This window comes from Euleptes europaea, chromosome 13 (genome assembly GCF_029931775.1).
Source record: "Euleptes europaea isolate rEulEur1 chromosome 13, rEulEur1.hap1, whole genome shotgun sequence".
Lineage (NCBI taxonomy): Eukaryota > Metazoa > Chordata > Lepidosauria > Squamata > Sphaerodactylidae > Euleptes > Euleptes europaea.
This window is the reverse complement of record NC_079324.1, coordinates 45,114,034-45,129,233: the sequence shown is the minus strand read 5'-3', so window position 1 is coordinate 45,129,233 and position 15,200 is coordinate 45,114,034. Positions and strand designations below refer to the sequence as shown.

The window sequence follows — 15,200 nt, the reverse complement described above, 5'->3', positions numbered from 1 at the left end:
CAAAAGGCCACCCCTCTCTGCCTGCAGGGGGAAGCATCATTCACAGCACTCCTAAGGAGGGCCAGCTGGGGAAAAGAACAATGCTACAATGCCCTTTTGCCTTGGGAAGAGAATACAAGTTACAGTCAATACAAACACTTTAAAAAGCTAAAGGATATATCACAGCTGTGTGTTATACAAAGGTTATTAAAAACTACAATGTACTAAGCTAAAGAGCATCACGCCGGACTCCTCAGACAGCCAAATGCCGAAATCCACTGCACGTGAAGCAGGTCCCGATCCAGATGGCAATCAGGCAGAGGTTGTAGCCGAGTCCTCAAATGGGTTCCACTGGGTGTGAGCTGGCTCAGTAGTATAAGTGCTGGCTCACTTCCTACAGCTCCTCGAAGAAGGCCACACGGGACTTTGTGCTTTGCAAGGTGAGCTGAGGAAGGGGAGGGGAAGAAAAAGAAAGACACAAGCATAAAGTAAACAGGGTGCTGGAATTTCCCCTGTTTACCCTAGGAGAAGGGGGCCCTGGCAGCAGCAAACAGGCCCCGGTGCTTGCTGAAGTCTGTAAGGAATGGGAAGCATCTGGGGCCTCTCTGCATCATGTTTCCCTTTCACATAAAGAGGGAGTCCTTATTTTGGCAGCTTGGGGCATTACTATTGATATAACAGGGTTCACATACATTCATTCAGTAATCCTTACAAAGCCGTGGAAGCCCATACTGGAGAGAGGCGTACAGTGTGAAACGGAGTAGCTTGCCTAAGGCCACTACAGCAGGGTGAAATCTGAACAAGAACCTTTCTGGTTCACAGCTCAGTTGCTTAGCCCGAATGCTACAGCAGCTCTTGCCATATACAATACAGAAGAATCTTACTAAAGAGCAAGAAGGCGCCATCCTGTCCTCTTCTTCTCTGAGAGTAGAACGCCTGTTGCACAGGGGACAGGGCCAGAGCTAATACTGGGGCTGATCCCTAGACTACAATCAGTGCACACCTGCTCCTCCACGTGCTCCTGGACAAGCAGATATACATGTATGACTGGACACCAGCAAAGCACCTAGCATTTCAGAATTAGTCTTATCTGCACTAATCTGAAAGCCTGATAAAGACCGGGTGACTCTGCCTCTTATTTCCTCATCAAGCTAGCAAATCAGAGGCTCTGGCCTCTAACGTGGTTGGGAGTCAAAAGGAACACCATGGTAGCCACCAAATGGCAAATGACTTTGTAAGAACCGGCAGTGCTATCAAGAAGAAGAGTTGGTTTTTATATGCCGACTTTCTCTATCACTTAAGGCAGAATCAAACTAGCTTACAATCACCTTCCCCTCCCCTCCCACAACAGACACCCTGTGAGGTAGGTGGGGCTGAGAGGGTGTGACTTGCCCAAGGTCACCCAGCTGGCTTCATGTGGAGGAGTGGGGAAACAAATCCAGTTCACCAGATTAGCATCCGCCACTGATGTGGAGGAGTGGGGAATCAAACCTGGTTCTCCAGGTCAGAGTCCACCGCTCCAAACCACCACTCTTAACCACTACACCATGCTGGCTGGGATCTCTCAGAGAGTTATTTGCCACCCTTCTTCTGTGCCTGGCTTGTCTTGCTGTCTAAGAGAAAAACAGTCACCCAAGGAAAGAAAAGGAGAGAGAGAAAAGCACTGAAATATGTATGATAATGGAGGGGATGACAAGAGAACACATTTCCACAGGGATTTTAACAGGAATACCAGAAACTCTAAAGCTGCTCTCCAATCTGCTCACAAAGTGGGCTGACTGGGTCAGCTTCAGATGCACATGGACAGCCACCTGTTCCGTCCCTCTCCTCTCTTAGTCATGCAGGGGCAATGGCCTCCAAACACGGACCCTGCAAGGGAGACTCCTCAGCCCTGCTCTGCTCATTAAGGCAGCCCAAATATGCTCCTTTTTCTGGCCCTGATCTACCAGCACTTCCTCCAAAGGGAAGCAGGAAAATGCTACTGCCATCTTGATGTAGCCAGCATGGTGTAGTGGTTAAGAGCGGTGGAGTCTGATCTGGTGAACTGGATTTGTTTCCCCACTCCTCCACATGAAGCCAGCTGGGTGACAGTGGGCAAATCACGCTCTCTCAGCCCCACCTACTTCACAGGGTGTCTGTTGTGGGGAGGGGAAGGTGACTGTAAGTCGGTTTGATTCTGCCTTAAGTGGTAGAGAAAGTCAGCATATAAAAAACAATTCTTCTTCATCATCATCTTGCACAGGAGGGTGCCATTTGTCTGGACACAGTGACATCTCTCGATCGACCCCCCCTCCCAGTCCACTCCAACAGAGAACATCAACATTAACCTTTCCTGCAATTAACCCTTCTTACACCGGCTTCCCAAAAAAACTGGAGGCAACAAAGATCCCCTGTGCTCCCTCCAACCTTCCTGAATGCCCAATGAAAAAAGATGAGACTGCGGTTCTCCACTCCCCCACCCAAGTTCTTAGCAGGAGGGGGGGAAATCTCAGGTCTCTTAGATCAGTGATCACGGCCATGGCGGCCACAGGTGTATTTACTGGTGCCTGCTTGCTTCTTGGAGATCAAAATCCAAGGGGTCTTGAACGGAAATGAAACAGAGCCAGCTTGGCGCTGCTCCCTACTGATTAACGAAACAGCTGAGCTGTGAATTCAACTCAGTCAGATGTGCCTCAGCCGGCTTGGACACAGCCACAGATTTTCTCAGGTTCCGGCCTGGGGAATCTCTCTCAGGGAGCAAGGCCTCCCCTTTCTTGGGAAACTGAAAACGATCAGCCTCTCTTCCCCTATGCACAGAGCAGATTCTAGTTCTCCTCTGGCTCCCCGGCGCAGGAGATGCTGCTGCTTAAGAGGAGGCAAGGATGAGCTTCAGAAGAGGCAAGGAGGCGTCACCTTGGTGTCTGCAAGGAGTGCCCCTGCAGAGGCACATGACGGCTCCCCAAGGGGGCCACCTGAGACTGCCACACTCAGCCATTAGCACTCCCTCCTTCCCCATGCCCGGAGCCACAGCATTTAATACTCCTTCCCTTAACATGTTCCCAGGTGTTTTAAAAATACAGCGCAGCATGGCTGCTCCATTTGTGGCTGTGCTCGCTACCTTTCCACAGGCTCAATAAGATTGGGGGGGGGGGGTCCTTTTACAAATCAATTATGCCAACTCTGTCCCCACCTCACCAAAGGTTACCTGCCATGTGACAAGGAGCACAGGGATGGGAGAACTTGCACTGAGAAAATGCCCTGCTCATTTGCCATGACTGCTGGCTTTTGCTAAGGAATCCCCAGTTTAAGAACCAACCATGAAATAAAAAGGTAAAGGTAAAGGTCCCCTGTGCAAGCACCAGGTAATTACTGACCCATGGGGTGATGTCACATCCCGACGTTTACTAGGCAGACTATGTTTACAGGGTGGTTTGCCATTGCCTTTCCCAGTCATCTTCCCTTTACCCCCAGCAAGCTGGGAACTCATTTGACCGACCTCGGAAGGATGGGAGGCTGAGTCAACCTTGAGCCGGCTACCTGAAACAAACTTCTGTCGGGATCGAACTCAGGTCGTGAGCAGAGCATTTGACTGCAGTACTGCAGCTTACCACCTTGCGCCACGGGGCTCTAACCATGAAATGTGTGTGTAAAGTGCCTTCAAGTCGCAGCTGACTTATGGTTACCCCTTTTGGGGTTTTCATGGCAAGCGACTAACAGAGGTGGTTTGCCAGTGCCTTCCTCTGCACAGCAACCCTGGTATTCCTTGGTGGTCTCCCATCCAAATACTAACCAGGGCTGACCCTGCTTAGCTTCTGAGATCGGATGAGATCAGGTTAGCCTGGGCCATCCAGGTCAGGGCATAGTCCTCAGTAAAATTAAGGAAGCAGAATAGCCTTACAGTATGTTCTCAGCTGGTGGATGGAGAGACCCTGTGAGGGAATTGCACATTTTTATTTTCTCTCTCACATTCACAAACTGCTTCCCACTACCAACAAGCTGCACAAGAAATGGACTGGACCAGCCAAGACGTGCACTGGAAGGAGACAGCAACAACATGGTGCCTACTCGTGTTTTCATAAAAGATGTACCTCCAGGAATCATGACTTTCTTGTATCTTTTACTTGTTTAATAGAACTGTATTGACAGCCAGATACAATGTATTAAGGAGCTGGAAGGATTTTGGCACTCCAATCAGCTGAAGAACCTTCTCTGGCAAGTGAGCTGAACAATGTGCCTTGGTGCACTTCTGCTGGAAGAATCTTTGTTTAAAGGGGGTAGTTTTCCACTGGCCATACCCCCTTAGGGGCAGGGAAGAGTGAACAATACAAGACTGCTCAACTGTGAGGATTCTGCTTCGGGTTGTTTGGGGTGGATTTTGCTAGCTATCTAGGTTTCTGAGGGTGCCATGCTTGCTTTTCCATCAATAACTGATTATTTATGTTTTATTCTGTTTCAAGGGCAAGTGATGGTATTTTATTGGGTCATAAGCACTAACTAAAATGCAGCTTACTAAAATGATGTCATGCCTGGTTAATTCCAGCTACTGACAGCTCCTCCAGCATGTATGGAAGGCCTCCAAACTCAAGTGTGAGAGAGTCCAAAGGAGGGAATTCCGCAACTGTGGGCCAGCTGCCTCTTATCCAAGCCCCGCTGCCTGGACCTGGTACATGGACAGAGTCCACAGGAAGATGCCTGCCAGTCATCCCAAAGGTTAAAGACTGGAAGATCAGGAGGGGCCGGTGGTGGCTTGCCCTTGTTGGGTGAAGTCAGGTTTACCTACCATGAAGTCCAAATACATCGAACAATATTTTAAAATATAACTTTGCACAAAGGGAGGAGAAAAAAGTTAGTTTCTGTCTGCCATTTTTCTTGGCCATATTTCTAGACCTTTCAATTTGTCAGGAAATCTTAATGACTTAAATGAAAAGAAATCCTGATCCTAAATCCTGCCAACTCCGAGGCTGCTTAAAATCCCATGGAACTCAATGGGATGGCATCCAAGTAAAAACCCGGACCTTTACTTGCAGTGGCAGTCCAGACCAGAGACTGACATAGCAGCAGGAACTGCATCTGGACCATCAGCTTTTCCCCAGCCCCACATTTTAGCGCTGCTGTGGGATCACACACACAGCAGCCAATAGTTTTGCAGAAAGAGTGAAATGGTAACAGGAGCTGTTGGAAAGAATACCACATCTACACAAGAGTCACAGAGAGGGTCCTTTAAATTCGTAGGTGCCAGGTCATGAAGGCCTTTAAAGTCAAAAGTAGGAACCCTGAGTTGAATCCACAAAGAAACAGAGAACTAATGCAGACATTTCAAAACAGGACAAACATAATCAAAAAAGCTAGCACCAGGTAGTAATCAGGCTGTCGCTTGCTGGACCAAACTAGTTTCCAAGTTGTGTCTTTGGACCCTCATAAAGAATACTGCAGTAATCTAACCATAGAGGTATACTGCCTCTGGACATGGCAGTTCCATTTAACTATCCTGGTCAATAGCCACTGACAGACTTACTTCAGTCAGATGTTTAAAAAACCCATCTAAACCAGTGGCCCCCTCACCACATATTATGGTTATGAATTCCACAAGTGTCACTCGACACAAGAGCGACTTTAAAAGGTTAAACCAGCATGTTGAAGCTTCTACGTGAGAGAATGCTGGCAGATTTGCAAGTGCCCAAAGAATTATCGAAAGGGATCTCCCCCCACCCCCCCGTTTCCTCTTTACAGAAGTACAGCTCCAAAATATTTAGGAAGAAGCCGCTGCAGTTAAATTGGTTTGGTCTTTCTAGTGTGAACACACTTTAAACTCCGTTAGGGCAGAGGGGGCATCCCGCCTGCAAGTGAAATAGCGAGTAATTTATTAGTAGCACAGCAGGCACTGGAAGAATGCAGCCCCCTATAAGAAAAAAGCCTGAATTCGCCGGTAACGCTGTGGGAAGGGGAAAGTGAAAGGAAACAGTGATGGGCCTTCTGAGATAATTATCCTATTTGATTACAGCCTGTGTAATAGGCGTCCTGGGACAAATTATGCCTTCCGGATTAGCAAATGAGGATTAGCAAATGAAAGGAGCACTGCTAATTGGGAACGTTTCAGTGCAGACAAACTAAGTGATGAGCGACTCAGGTCAAGAGTCAGGCATTTGTGGAGACGGATCACCTCCCCAGAAACATCCAGCCCTATAACTCAAGCTGCTGGCCTTCCTCCATGCCATTCTTGCCTTGCGAGTCTTTTGCTCACTAATTCCTCACAGTTGCCAGTTCCGCTAGGAAAGCCTGAATAGGAGAGGAAATTACTGCAGAGGCTTAATGCCCTCTGCTGGAATCTATCCAGTGGCTGCCTTGGACAGCTTAGCAAGCAGCTGCCCATTCTTGTTCTTCCGTGGGCTACACACTTTCCTGGGGTGCCTGCAATCTCAGCCACTTCTGGAGACAATCAACTGCTGAGAAGGGAGCAGAACAGTACCATCTCTGGTTTGTGGGCAGTCCTGAGCCGGCTGCGAGCATGCTTGCAAGACCGAATGCAATCAAAGGCTCTCTGAGTTACGGCCGAATCAAGAAACGGGCACCTTCTGGGGATGACAGGGCTGGGGGGAGGGGGGTGTAGGTTTATCAAAGCCCAACAGAAACTCAAGTCTTTCTTTCTCACGAGACCTCACCCAGGAAACAATTTACACTATTAACTTCTTGATGACTTACTGCTGGAACAAACTTTACCATCAAAGCTGTCTATGTATGTGTAAAGTGCCGTCAAGAGACGTTCGGAGGTGGTTTGCCATTGCCTGCCTCCGCATGGGCTGAGAGAATTCTGAGAGAGCTGTGACTAGCCCAAGGTCACCCAGCAGACTTCAGGTGGAGGAGTAGGGAATCGAACCCGGTTCTCCAGATTAGAGTCCACCGCTCTTAACCACTTCACCACGTTGTCCATGCTCAACACTAAACAAGCAGAAGAACTGTGAAATGGGGCGTGGCTACTGAGATTTCACTAGGAGTTATCTACTCACCATCAAGCATCTTTGCGGCCATAAGAAGCTTGTTCTCTTTTATGAAATGAAAGCTTTGATTCACAGGAAGCTGACTTATGGAGCCACTACCACATTTGTTGTGAAATCATAGCACATGCACAGCCTGGCCAGTGCTGCAGGTTAACTTAACAACATCAAATGAGCACTGGTGATGTTTCTGTTAGAGGCTCCAGAAACAATTTGGAACATAAATGGGAACCAGCAGGAAAGATGGGAAGTTATAGAGTCTGGAAAATGGAGCGTCCTTGTCCAACACACATTTTCCAAACACCCTTAAGTAAGCCAGGGGACTATGGAATATGCCATCCTTTGTTCTCAAAGGGCCAAGCAGAAAGAGAATCAGGTTAGCCCACAACAAAACGTGGTTGTGCCAATGAGAGAGTATTTTCCCACCATATTTATCCCATCCTTTGGCCAAAGAACCCAAGACAGCTTACATGGTTCTCCCACTTTATCCTCAGAACAATCATCCTGCAACATAGGCTTAGGTTAACAGAAGGTGACTGGCCCAAGGTGACTTAACAGATGAGCCGGGATTTGAAGCTGGGTCTCCCCAGCCCTTGCCTGACACAGAACCAACAAGAAAGGGCACAAATGGCAAGAGAGCCAATCACAAAGCCAGCCAAAGTACATAGCGTTCATCCTCTCCAAATCCAAAAATCAACAGAAAGGGCTCTGCAGCTGTCATGCAATTCTCCAAGAGCACTCTACAGTCTTCTCAGAGAGCAAGAATACTGACAGACTAGAGAAGGGGAAAAGGAGCCTCCTGCAGTTCAACAAAATTAGATTTCAGGCATCCCGCACTGCATATACGTGGACGGTCCTCTGAGCTAAATGGGAGCTTTTGCAAGGGCTGTAAGGATAAAACAAGAAAAAAAAAGAGTTGAAAAGGGCCCAAAAATTCATGTACTTTAAGCCCATCCCCCTAGCAGGATTACCTCCCCACAAGATTAACCTGCATCGCACAAACCAAAACTAGAACCACCCCAGTGAACACATGTTGAATAATTACAGCTGACTGCCCAAGTGAGCCCAGCCCAGCGGATATCTTTGGACAGGGACCAAGCTGGAATTGAATCCACACTTGGCCACGAAGGTCACTGGCTGACCTTCAGCCAGACACAAAACTCTCACCTAGCCTGCTTTTTGCTACCTGGAACTTCTTAAGTAAGGGGTAGGGTACCAATGCAAACAAAAGTGAATTTACCATTGGAAAAAAAAAGAAAAAGCCCAAGGTCAACAGTCAACCTGGCTCAGTGGAAATAATTTCAGAGAGGCTCATCGTCTCTTGAATGGGGATGCTTTCTTCTATCTCCCTGAAATCTGACTATCAACTTGATTAACTAATCAAATGTGTTGCTACCACATAAAAGAAGCCAAGTAAAACTATCAATGAAAATAAATGACCTGAATCTGAACCCAATTAAAAATGCTGTGTGCATACTTACCCTCCAGAAATATGCTCGGCAAAGGTATAACGGTTTCTCAACCAGATACTGACCGACAGCAAGTTTGGCTCTTGGATCTAAAGCCCTCCCCACATCTTTCCAAAAAGGAAGGGGGAGAAGAGGGGAAAACATCTTTCCTGACCCCGAGAGACACTCAGAGCAATTCCGTCACCTTGTAGTGAGGGTAGCAAGATGTTTATTAATTAATTTGTTAAAATAATTTTAATCCCACCTGTTCTTGTGGTTCGAGGAGGCTTGCAATAACAATTTGAAAACATTTCAAATTAAAAACAAAATAAAATAAACCCCAAACCTCCCCCTCCCTCCCCCCCCCTTAAAAAAATGCTTGCTGTTTAAACCCCATCAAAGCTCTGGCAAACAAGCAAGGCTTGAAGTGCCTCCTGAAGACCACCGAGGAGGGGGCTCCCCTCACCTCCTCGGGAAGGCCATTGCACTGAGCAGGAGCCATGATGGAAAAGGGCCAGGCTCTGCTTGATGCCAGACGGGCCATCCTAAGTGGAGGGAAGATGAAGAAGAGTTGGGTTTTTATATGCCGACTTTCTCTACCACTTAAGGCAGAATCAAACTGGCTTACAATCACCTTCCCTTCCCCTCCCCACAACAGACACCCTGTCAGGTAGGTGGGTCTGAGAGAGCTCCAAGAGAGTTATGACTAGCCCAAGGTCACCCCAGTTGGTGGGGAAACCAACCCAGTTCACCAGATTAGCCTCCGCCGCTCATGTGGAGGACTGGGGAATCAAACCCAGTTCTCCAGACTAGAGTCCACCACTCCAAACCACCACTCTTAACCACTACACCATGCTGGATAGCCAACAGATGGCTGCCTGAAGGCCACAGTTTGTATACAGGCACATATGGAAGGAGACGGTCTCTCATATATGTGGGTCATGGAGGGCTTTAAAGGTCATAACCAGCACCTTACATTGAACCCAGAAACAGACTGGCAGCCAATATAGCTATTTCAAAAGGGGCAACGTATGTTCCCTGTGGCTAGCCCCTGACAATAGTTGGGCTGCTGCATTCCAGACCAGCCCCACAGTGTGCTGCAGTAATCCAACCATGAGGTTACATGGATCAGCATGGCCAGATTGGCTGGTTCTAGGTAACAAGAGAGTTGGTGAACCAGATGAAGTTGATAGCAGGCGCCCCTGGACACCAAGTCAACTTGCTTTTCAAACAGCTAGGCAGGGTCCATGAGCACAACCAAGCTCTTGAACTGCTCTGAAAAAGACAATTCCCACTCCATCTAGGACAAGTGGATTCAATCCCTCTAGAACAGTGGTTCCCAAACTTTTCGGGCCACCGCCCCCTTGGTTCCACAAACTCAACCCCCAGCGCCCCCTACCCTACCCTACCCTATAAAAGCATTATTCAAAATAGGGCTGTTGAAAAAATTTTTTTGGTAAAGTTCGGCTTTGGCAAAATTAGGCCCTTTTAAATTCGGGATGTGCCGAAGTCCGAACTCCCCCACTTCGGATCTGCGAAATTCGGCACGAGATCCGGAGTTTCGGGGGAAAATCCCCCCCCGCGGGCCTTCACGGGGCTTCCATGAAGGCGCGTGGGGGGCTCTTTAAATAGATCTGCACCTTCCAGCTGGAAGGCGCAGATCTATTTAATGCGCCTCCCCGCACACCTTCATGGAAGCCCCGTGAAGGCGCGGGGGGGGGGGGGGACAGATCTGCGCCTCCCAGCTGGGAGGCGAGATCTGTTTAAAGAGCCCCCCACGGGGCTTCCATGAAGGCGCGCGGGGGGCTCTTTAAACAGATCTGTGCCTCCCAGGAAACCGGGCAGGGTGGTCTTTAAAGGCGGGAAAAGGCAGGTTCGGGGAACGCCAAACCTGCCGAATTTATTCGGCATTCGCCCAAACTCGGCGAATTCGGCGCGTCCTTTTCCTGCCTTTTTTTTAGTTCGGTTCCATCCGAACCGGAAACCACCGAATTGGGGGAAATTCGGCGGTTTTCAGTTCGGGACGAGCCGAATCGACAGCCCTAATTCAAATAGGGGTTGGCATGACGCACTAAAGAAGATAACAACAATAAAATTTCCAAACAGTAACAATTAATTGAACATCTATTCAAAATCAAATTAAAACTTTTTAGTTGAAATTTATTCAACAAAACTGATGAACTTGATCCAGTGGTACCAGCTCTTTAAAGTCTGGAAAAAAATTCTGATAGTTTCCACCAAATTTGCCAACTGGGTGCCATAGATTGATGTATTGTAAATTAGTGAACAACACAGCTGAAGGGGCCCACCTCTAGTGCCCCCCTGCTGTCCCCTTGCCTCTTAGTGCCCCCCTAGGTAATCCCACTGTCCCCCAGGGGGTGGTACTGCCCAGTTTGGGAACCACTGCTCTAGAATACACCCTTCCTGACCAGCATTACCCCTGCCTTGTCTGGATTCAGCTTCATGACAAACCTGCCGGGGTGTCTACTTCTAGGGCGTTTAGAAGGGTACAATTTCGCCCAAGGAGATCTGGCCAGCATCCCACATTGCTGCAACCAATTTTTATTTGTGAGTTAAGGTGTGCAATGACTCTCGACAGCCTGAGGCTCAGTCTTAAAAACTGGGGAGCTTCCACTCAATGCCGGGGCTGACCCACATCTCTCATCCAGTTGCCTCCTCACATCCAATTAAAGTCAGCCGTGTGCAAACAATCTCCACTGCCACCAACGGAGGAATTAAGTTCGCTCTTGACTGAGCAGGCTGCCACTTTCCGTCTCCGATCCTGCAGGGAACACTTGCTGTGGAAACAGCAGGCTCGGAACAGATGAAACGCTCTGGCCTTGGACTGGGGAGGAGCTCCCCGCAGCTGCCTGTGCTCTGTTTGGCTTTCCCCAGCTCTTCTGACATCAGTGCGAAATGCTCAGGTGAATACGCTTTGGTCCTGCATAGCATTTCACCTGTCAGTCTGACTATTGCTTTTGACAATCACTGGACTGGAGGGATGGATCAGAGTAGCTCAGAGGTTGCTACATCCTGGCTGCATCCAGGCTGCATATGGCATGACAAAAGCTAACACATCCAGGCTGGCGGCATGAAGATCAGAGCCCAAAAGAGTCTCATCGGGCCTCCATGGAGAGGACGCTAGGTGGCAAAGAGACGTAACGGGAGCCAGAAGGGCAATATTAGCAGGATACAGCAAAAAGAGAATCTCAAGAGCCAGCGTGCTATAGTGGTTAAGAAGAGTTGGTTTTTATATGCCAACTTTCTCTACCACTTAAGGCAGAATCAAACCAGCTTACAACCACCTTCCCTTCCCCTCCCTACAACAGACACCCTGTGAGGTAGGTGAGGCTGAGAGAGCGTGACTAGCCCAAGGTCACCCAGCTGGCTTCATGGGTAGGAGTGGGGAAATAAATCCAGTTCACCAGATTAGCCTCCACCGCTCCAAACCACTGCTCTTAACCACAACACCACGCTGGCAGATTAGAGTGGCAGACTCTAATCTGGAGAACTGGGTTTGATTCCCCACTTGAAGCCTGTTGGGTGACCTTGGGCTAGTCACAGTTCTCTCAGAGCTCTCTCAGCCCCACCTACCTCACAAGGCGTCTGTTGTGGGGAGGGTAAAGGGAAGGCAATTGTAAGCCACTTTGAGATTCCTTATAAGTAGAGAAAAAGTAGGGTAAAAAACCGACTCTTCTTCTTAAAACAGTTAATGTGTTGATCCTTTTTAAAAAATGCAGAGCACTCTGTCCCAAGGCAATCCTCCAACAAGAAATCTTGGCCTGTCATTCTGGAAGCTGCCCATTTCGTTCTTCCCTGCATCAGGCTAATCAGTGGTAGCAGATAATACACCTCTGTGGCCAGCGCTGCCTACCTGGCTGACTGCAGGGAAAGAGTGGTTCCAATGGCGCTGGTTCCAATGCTTTCACTTGGCACTTCTTATCCAAATAACCTGGCAGTTAAAGAGAAGGAGACGCTTCTCCCAACCACCCCCATGCCTGTCTCTCCTCCAGGCATTCCCTTCCCTAGGAAAACACTGCATCAGCCACAAGCTGTTCCTCTTGTGCAACTGGGGGAGTGGGTGGGAGGGGGAAAGTATGTGAGTTTCTTTTTCTCCTTCCACAGCAATGCAAGAGAAATGTGTGTGCAGCAAGATCATGCAAGCCAATCAGAGTGATTAGGAGCAAATTACATTTTTGTCACAGAGAGAAAATTGATTACACAAGGCAGTATTGTGTGAAGATCTCCTTCGTGCAGGAAGGGAGGGAGAAGGAAAAGGACTCTACAGTGCGCTACCAGGACAAGTCAAAAGGAAAAGGGGGGGAAGAGGAGGGAAGGAGGGCTATTAAGCTGCCAGCACCAGTGAGAATGGGACTGGGGGCCAAGGAAGGGAAAGAGGGACAACCTGCCTTGCCCCCTCTGTGCTGGGCCGCTCCATTCCCCAGGGTGCCCATGTTATTTGATTTCAAACAACCAATAACGCCGTTGCAGTCAGAGCCGTTTTACAGCAGATAACTCAATAACTACAGGCACTGAACTTCTGTTAGCCTGGCAAAATTACATGGAATTGAAATGAGACCACCAAATCCATTTAGACTTCGTCGCCAATAAACTGGAGATTATGGGTGAGTGGGAGGCAAAATAACAGGAGGAGGAAGGGGGTGCAAACACTCTTTTCCTTTCAAGCTGGGCACTTCAGTTTCTAGGCACCACAGAGCCCTACGTATGGATTCCAGCAGATGCAGCTGAAGTGTTAAGAATATCGGAGAGCGCTGGTTTTTGCTCAAGAGAATGAAATGGGGAACCAAAGGCTTTGGGTTTTAAAACCTTGACTTGTTTTTTTTTGTTTTTGTTTTTTTTGAGAGACAGAGAGAGAGAGAGAAACAGAAGCAGTTTTGGGAGGGATGATTTGAAATGGAGAACCAGCAGGTAGAGAAAGGCGTAAACACACACAGTTTCTGCATTCAAAGCCACCACCCTCTTCAAGTGGCTTTGGCTGTTTTTACATTTAAAGTGGCCATCAGGGCTTTGTTGCAAAAGTGCACATCAGTTTTCAGTGAGGCCCTTTGAAAACCCTAACATTAATCATCTTTCTGTTATCTATGCCAATACCATCACCTTAGATTTTGACAGCATCAAAAGTTAACGGTATCTCCTTTACCTGTCGCTGACAAACTGCACAGATAACATATTTTGCAGAAAGAAGGTCACCCTGACATCTTTGCCACTTCCTTTGAAACCACTTTCAAGTGACTTCCCAGGGTCCCCCACTGCTTGTAAAGAAAGCTTTTTATTAATGTACTTGCTGTTATAATTGGAAGAAAGTCAAAATTGTCTGGACACTATTGAAATTCTGCATTCAGAAAGCTTATTACAGACATGCTCATGCACCCTTTTCACAATCTCTCCCCACCCCCGGCAATCCACCATATCCCCCCTTTCTCGAAAAGACCAAAATAGTATACCTTGAACCAGGCCTTCAAAGCAAACCATTAAACAGCTTGCAAAGGATAATATTGAATAAGGAGGATTATGCACATGTCGGAATGAATACCGCTCAGTTTTCTACATCCAGATCTATCGTCTTATTTTACATCTTCCTAAGGTATCAAAGCCATAACTTATAGACCTGCCAAAGGTCAGCAGCATAACCAGCCACAAATTATACATGGCTCCTTCCATCTCTTTCAAACAGGACATAACACCATTTGTACCCCCTCGCCATGGAACTCAATGTGGAGCGCACAGGTATCCCATGCATGCACTCTGTCATCCAAGCATGGACCAGAGCCAGCCTCACTTAGCTTCAACAAGGCTGCTACATCGCGAGCCTTCAAAACCACACCATAAGGCATGACACTGCGGATGTGAACAAGATGCAATTCAACAAGGATAAGTGCAGAGTTCTACACCTGGGTAACAAGAATGAGACGCACGCATACTGGATGCGGGATATACTTCTGGGTAGCAGTGTGTGTGAACAAGTTCTTGGGATATGGGTGGACTAAGCTGAACATGAACAGTCAGTGTGATGAAGCGGCAAAAAAGGTTAATGCAGTCTTGAAGAGTATCAACAGAAGCATAACATCCAAACTGCTAGATGTTATAGTCCAAAGCTTATTAAAATATGGGTCGCAACCCCGTATGGGGGTCATGTAACTGAATGTGGGGGTCGTAAAAAATTTGATTTATTATCAGTAAATGTTTGATTTGTATACCTATTTTATATACCTATATAGCAGGGGTCACGTAAAAATTTCTCAGGCGAAAAGGGGTCACGAGTGGAAAAAGGTTAAGAAGCCCTGTTAGAGTCCCCCTGTACACCACACATCGGTCAGGCCGCACCTGGAGTACTATGTGCAGTCCTGGAGGCCTCGCTTCAAAAAGGATGTGGACAAAATGGAGCAGGTGCAGAAGAGAGCAATGAGGATGATCAGGTGCCTGGAGACCAAGACCTTCGAGGAAAGGCTGAGGACTTGGAATGTTCAGTCCAGAGAAGAAGAGGTTGAGGAGAGGACATGATTGCTCTGTTTAAGTATTTGAAAGGTGGTCCCTTAGAGGAGGGAAAGGGGCTGTTCCTGTTGGCAGCAGAGGATAGGACTTGCAATAATGGGTTTAAATTATAGGCGGAAAGTGCCTACTGGATATTACGAAAAATATTTTTTTTACAGTAAGTAGTTCAGTAGTGGAATCGGCTGTCTAGGGAGGTGGTGAGCTCCCCCTCACTGGCAGTCTTCAAGCAGCAGCTGGATGAACACTTATCAGGGATGCTTGGTTGGACTGAATGGCCTGCGCTGGCCCT

The 15,200-nt window shown here is 47.9% G+C and overlaps 1 protein-coding gene across 5 annotated transcripts in view; it reads right to left on the bottom strand.

Moving 5' to 3' along the window:
• Nucleotides 1-259: 259 nt before the first annotated feature.
• NF2 (NF2, moesin-ezrin-radixin like (MERLIN) tumor suppressor) overlaps nt 260-15,200 on the bottom strand; it is an 86,993-nt gene continuing 72,052 nt past the window's right edge. For 2 of the 5 annotated variants that reach the window (XM_056859415.1, XM_056859416.1), the window contains exon 16: nt 260-424. In XM_056859415.1, coding sequence (XP_056715393.1) covers nt 374-424 — 51 coding nt within the window. In that variant the 3' untranslated portion in view covers nt 260-373. The remainder of the gene's footprint in view (nt 425-15,200) is intronic. The other 3 variants (XM_056859417.1, XM_056859419.1, XM_056859418.1) reach the window with 2 other exon arrangements.